Here is a 6,169-nt window from a genome sequence, read left to right on the forward strand (position 1 = left end):
CTTTATTCAGGGAGGATTGCCAAATGGGTTGCAGCCTGCCTCAGTGTATTAAATAATGAGAAGGAAAAACTATTCATGCAGCTGGCTGCTTGAGAAAATGCTGAAGTAGTCTCAGATGCACAGGCATTCTGTTAGCCCCTTCCTCAAGCAGACTTCTAGGTGAGAATCTCCAGGGATCCAGGTTTTGTTGACGTGGATCAATTTAAGTGGCAATTACTGTAGTCAGATAACAGCTTAAAAAGGCTTTTTACACACAGAAAAAAAGATGCATAATCACACAGCATATGGAAGTTCAATTTTGTGAGCTGTGGTCTGTGGATTTACAATGTACTGATATTAAGACCTTCTTTTAAGAGTGAATATTGTTCAGTTTTATTAAAATGTGTCATACCTTAGACACCTTACTTTCTACTCTGAAGCTGATTCAGTCTGCATCTATGTTGATGAAAGGTTGCATTTCCAACTGCGAAAATGTTTTTCCTTTCCTGTAGAGTACAGGATTACAAAAGAAAAACAACACAGCAAATACAATACTAACTGACTGGTTTTAAATAGTACATCAAATAATAGAACCAAAAGGACAGTCAATTCTTTAAAGGCCTTGTTGGCTCAGACTTTGCTAGTCTCCCTTTTCCCTTGCTTCTCTCCCTTTGCCCCCTCCACTTGCCCCTTGATGAAAGTGGGCAGTTGTGAAAACCTTTTCATGTTTCAGTGTTTCTCTTAGTCTCTCTGACACTCAAAAATCCATTATGGAGAACTTCTTTATAATAGGTATCTGATGAAGATAAAGAAAAGACCTGCCTCAAGTAGCAAACATATTAGGTTGTTAGTGCGGGGATGTTTATTGAGGAGAGGGGAGCTGCTCCTTTTCTTCTTGGTCATCATGGATTTGTCAGTCGTGTGTCTCTCTCCTATTTAAGCGAAACTTAAGGGTGCCACTTAGATAGCTTAAAAAATTGTTATGGAAATATCGGTAAATTAAGTGACTCATTTGCTTTAAGTGAGAAATATTCATGACTTCAGTCTGGACATTGAAAGGATTGTTATTTTCTGCTTAATTTTGCATGTGTGTCCTTTTCCTAAATAGATCTTTATCAGGCTCTGTGGCAACTAGAGGAAGGAAGAGGAAGGCCTGAAAGCAGAGTTATTTCTGCGTAATAGAGTCAGATGATGGCATAACACAAAATCGAGGGGTGCATAAATAAGTACACAAGGATGAGCATTACACTGACAAGATCTGACTGAGAATCATTGTCTTTCCATGAAGGATTCAAATGTGTACTGCAAAGGCAAAGTCAGAACCAGGACCTATGCACTAATTGCTGGAGAAATGCTCTTTCCTAAAGGGAGAATATTTTGCAAGTGCTGAATAGGAGGAGAGTTTTTAAAAAGATGATGTTTTTCCATGTGCCTGGAATTTTGTGCAAGGCAATACGTGCTACAGAAGGCCTGTGAGTCAGGCGTATGTTTCTCCTAAGAGGCAAAGATGTTTTACAAAGGACTAAAGAGGGACTGCTGAGAAGAAAATAGCCAGCTTTAGATAAAGCACTATAACAAAGACTTGTGGTTTTATGTATCATGGTGTCCATTAAAGCTTAATAGGGAAGAGTGAATTGAACCTGGCCAGGCATACCTTATTCATGTGAAGGATAAACATTTTAAGGGGTGCACGAAATCAGAAATTGGGAGGACATGATTGTTTAGCTTTTGAAAAAGCTTTACAGGGAAGATTTTGTTTTCATCCCCCATGGATCGCCATGCAAGGTAAAGGAGAGTAAGCTACAAATGTTTGGAACATATCAATGGAGGAATCCCAGGGGGTTAAAAGCACTATAGTAAAATATAAGTGGCCTGCTTTCTAAGTGTGTTCTATTTTACACATACTACTGTGAATTTGAGAAAGGGAATGATTTTGATACTCTGTTCACTATAGTAAAGGAGCATAATAATGACAAAACTGCGGGAAGAGGAGGGGGGATTCTCTTGTATATTATTGTGCACATTTTGAATTTCCAGCTAAATAAACAAACGTAGTCCTATGGAGTGCAAAATTATGGCTGTTAAAATAAAGAATGAATTCGTTTCCACTTTTGGAGGAGAGCTGATTCCAAGTGATGGGTTTTCTTTAATTGTTGGCAGCAGTAGAAAGGGTTAACTTTTAAAGAAAAAAATGAATAATTCAGTGTTTGGCTTATCACTCTGCATTTTAGTTTCTATTCTTTGGTCATCTGGAACTTGGTGTGAAAGGTAGAGTAAAAGGAGTCAGCTGAGGGGAGTCGGGGTTGTGATAATTTGCACACACATCCCTGTCATTGTTCTGCCTGAAGAGACAGGGCTGGGTTCAAGGCCACATGTGCTCCTGTCATCATTCACATTTCTGCTCCAAGTGCAATACAGAGTGTCAGCTCTCCATCTGTCTTTGCCTGGCAAACGCACGCGCCCAGCATCCTGCCTCCAGCTACGCTGCCACAGCCAGTTCTGATGGCCCTCCTCGCTTCTCTCTGTTCATTCCAGAACAGGAGGCACTGAGCCCTAAATAAGCTTGCTTTTAGGAGAGAGCCATTTACAGTGGTATATTTTATCCAAGGATGCCTGGTGAGTTGAAATTATTGCAGCTGTTTCGGTTTTAGATGAGGAAACGCTAATTGTTTTTTTGATAGTATATTTTCCCTCTCTCTTTTTTTTTTCTCTTTTAATATAGAGGGTGATTTGCAAGCTGATATTGGTGCGGAGCGATCGCGGATGCTAATTCTGTTGTGTATGTGTTTGGGGGAGGGGAATTTGTGCAAGTGAACTGCCAGAGATGATACTTACAGCAGGACGATGTTTCAATGAAAAGGGATAGAAATAGCAGAAAGTCACTGGCTTTGTGGGTGCAGGTCTCTGCACGAGGGATCATTTTTAGCAAAGAGAAATACAGCTTCGGGCTGGTTTTCATGCTGTCAGCTGTACCTTGAATCTGCAAACATTTGATCGGCAGAGATCATTCACAGCGTTCACCCATCAGCTGAAATTACCTCTGTGAAAAGCTGTTTATGTTGAAGTAGTGAGGGAGATTTAGAAAGCAAATTATTCTAGCCTTGTCCTAAATCATAGTCCTTCACTGTCACCAGGCAAATCACTGAAATGTGTTGATTCAAAATAAAACAATAAAAAAATCTGCTGAATTAGAGGAATTGCTGTGGAGCTGGGAGTTATAATAGGTCGGTTTCCTCAGGAAAATATTACTCTTGGATCTTACGATTGCCTGCCTAATTGATAAGTGTTATTGCCAATAAAAACGGTCCTTCTATGCAGGGTGATTTGTCTGAGGGCTTTTGTGAGATGCTTGACCACGAATGAGTGGATTGAATTTGGTGTGTTTTGTTTGTGTTTTTCCCCCCCTTTGGTAAGGACTGAAGAAAGCCATGTGCCTGATTATAACTGCCTGTGTTCTGGATAAAAAAAGACGGGGCTAGAGATCCTACAGCTGGCTGGTTCTTGTGGATTATTTGGGTAGGACAGGCAGAAGAGGCTATGCTTGATCACAGAGAGTCTGTACACCTCGCAGATGGTGTTTTGAAACAGTATCTGCCAGTTTGCTGCAGCCATAGTTGCATGTAGGTATTGCCAGTTGTTGAAAGAATGTTTTCCTTTTAGGATTTTTATACACGGTAATACCCTGCTGCTGGTATGTTTGCTGATCCTGTGGTTGTAACAAGAAAGTGGGCTCTGTTTGCTCAAAGCACAAGGCTAAGAGGATTTATATGGTTGAAATATGGGCAAATTAATTTGCATAGATAACAACTGAGGACTATGAAAGGTCAATTTAACCCTTTAAATGTCAAATTTGATTTGCATGCATTGCATTCCTGGGAATGTGGTCTTCATTAGAAATATCATGGTAATTCATTAATTAGGAAAACTGTGCACTGTGCATAATTTGAATCCACTGATGTTTCCCTTATGTTTGTATGAAAATCATCTTCTCAAACAGTTTACTATTTCTGTGGTTTATCAAGATATTTAAATGTACTAAAATGATACAGTCTTATCAGTTTTTGATCCTTGTGTGCATTATTTGGGGCTATTGGCAAAGTGTTGGAATGCCTAGATTGGAGGTTTTTGAAAACCTATTAAGACTTTGGCATTTAAATTACTTAATCTACCTGCTGGTTAAAATTTCATGCATCTTTAATCAAAATGGTATGTGCTACACTTGAGTATGTATACCCTTATCGATACTCGTTAAGCTTTACCATTAAATAAATCTTTAACCTCCAGCATTCTCTTAAAGCAGTAGCAAGAAAGAAGTGTGTTTTAATGTCAGCTCCGAGTGTTAGAAAACCTTGCACTTGGATACAGAGAATACACTAACAGCTGTGACTGGGAGCATGTGCCAGAATGGAGATACTTGAACAGATCTGACACTTGGCTATTTTTGACACCCATCTGCACTTTTTTACTCTCCTCTAGGATGAACTGCCTCTCAATCTGTTCACAGCATATTTTAGCCCTTTAATATTGTGGTGTTGTGTTTTTTCAAATGGGCATTATTAGCCATCTGGGGCAGATTTTGTATTTTAAAAGTAAGCACATTATGTACAGGAGATTAAAAGGATGTGTATTTTTATGTAATCTGATATTATGTCAGTGCCTTTTGTGTATGTGTGAAGTCTTGATTTCAGAAGCATCCCTTTAGTGATTCTGACATCTGAAGTCCTTCTTTTGGGGGAAGAACAGGAAGTAATAAAGGTTCTGGTTTATGTGTGGTGATAACACTTGCACAAACTAAATTTGCCCTTCAAAGACGAACTGCTCGTACTGTTATAATTGCGAATGGCTGCTCACCTCCTCGCTTCCCTGTCGGGGCAAAGCGACAGCAGCCAGGCTGGGTAATGAAGCGCTGTAAAAGCCATTCAGACCTCTGTTAAGGCACTACTGCAACTCTGAGAAAAGTCTGTAGAAAGATAATCCCGTTAACATGCAGCTTGCCGTAACCAAGTTAACCATTTTGTCATTCTGTGTAGTGAACTCTAGGAAGCGTTTATCTCTAAATAATTGTTCCTGGGGGAACAGTGTTCAAATCTAATGCCGTACACCAGTTTCTCTGATTACTGTGAATGTGCTGGTTGGTTTCTCTTTTTATTTTTTTTTTTAGTACTGTTTATTCCAGACTTTATTTATGAAACATTACAAATCTATCAGTCATTTTATAGTACTTTCAAAGAACAGATGTTGGCCTACAAAATGCTTTATTATTGCCCATGGCAGTATTCAGCATGGTTTCCTTAAAAGGACAATCAGTGATCACAGTCATTGTAGCCCAGAAATAATGCTGCTCTTTCAGAAGATGGCCTGGTATTAGGTCAGACCACCCTTTCTTTACTTCTGCTCTCCAGATGTGGCTGCAACTTTTTTTTTTTAAAGTTCATGTTTCAAAAAAAATGGGTTTGTTTTCAAAATCTGGTTTTACTTAAGATATCTCCATCCTGGAGTGCATTTCATAAATTGCCCACATATTTTTCTTAGCAGAGAACTTAACTGGCTGTAATTTTTAACACATGGCCACATCATGTGATATTTTCAAAACATTTGCACATAGCTTTAAGAAGGTCCCGGCAGAAATGATCCATCATCTCACAGCCAGCCCGTTTCTTAACAGCAATCTGCATTTTCCATTTAGCAGAGCTATATATTATTAGCTTACATTTTGAGTAGTAAAACAGTGTATTGCTGATTGTAAAACATGGACTTTATTATCTGCTGAAAATTGATTTGGCATTTATAGCCACTGTGTACTAGAGTGGCTTTCTGGTTTTAACATTAGTGCTCGCAAGTGATGATTTGTTTAAAGAACAGAAACAAAATTGCCATGGACATAACTGTTAGTGTCCTAGTAACTGAACATTTGGATTATCCACCTGTTTTTTAAATACGTGTGTCTAAATGCTGTTGCACAGCAAAAGTCTCCTAACAGTCCATTAACCGACTTGTTCTGTTTTAAGTTGCAGTTGCTATGCTGTTATATTAGGACAATTCTGTGTCTTACAAAACAAGTTTCCTGCCAAATGGGGAAAATGTGTCTGGAAATACTTAAGTCTGAGTGTTAACCTTGCATCGTTATTCCAGTCATCCTGCATAATAACTTTATCTTCTTTGGGATTCAGATAGGAGCGAAAACCTCTTT

At 38.9% G+C, this 6,169-nt stretch overlaps 1 protein-coding gene across 2 annotated transcripts in view; it reads left to right on the forward strand.

Moving 5' to 3' along the window:
• RUNX1T1 (runt-related transcription factor 1; translocated to, 1 (cyclin D-related)) overlaps window positions 1-6,169 on the forward strand; it is a 93,478-nt gene that overhangs the window by 12,454 nt on the left and 74,855 nt on the right. The window contains exon 1 of one of the 2 annotated variants that reach the window (XM_009074839.1): window positions 2,484-2,595. The exons of the other annotated variant lie outside the window; for it this stretch is intronic. Coding sequence (XP_009073087.1) covers window positions 2,589-2,595 — 7 coding nt within the window. The 5' untranslated portion in view covers window positions 2,484-2,588. Of the gene's footprint in view, window positions 1-2,483; window positions 2,596-6,169 lie in introns of those variants that run through there. 2 annotated transcript variants of the gene reach the window in all.

This window comes from Acanthisitta chloris, unplaced genomic scaffold (assembly GCF_000695815.1).
Source record: "Acanthisitta chloris isolate BGI_N310 unplaced genomic scaffold, ASM69581v1 scaffold23940, whole genome shotgun sequence".
In the NCBI taxonomy this organism is placed as follows: domain Eukaryota; kingdom Metazoa; phylum Chordata; class Aves; order Passeriformes; family Acanthisittidae; genus Acanthisitta; species Acanthisitta chloris.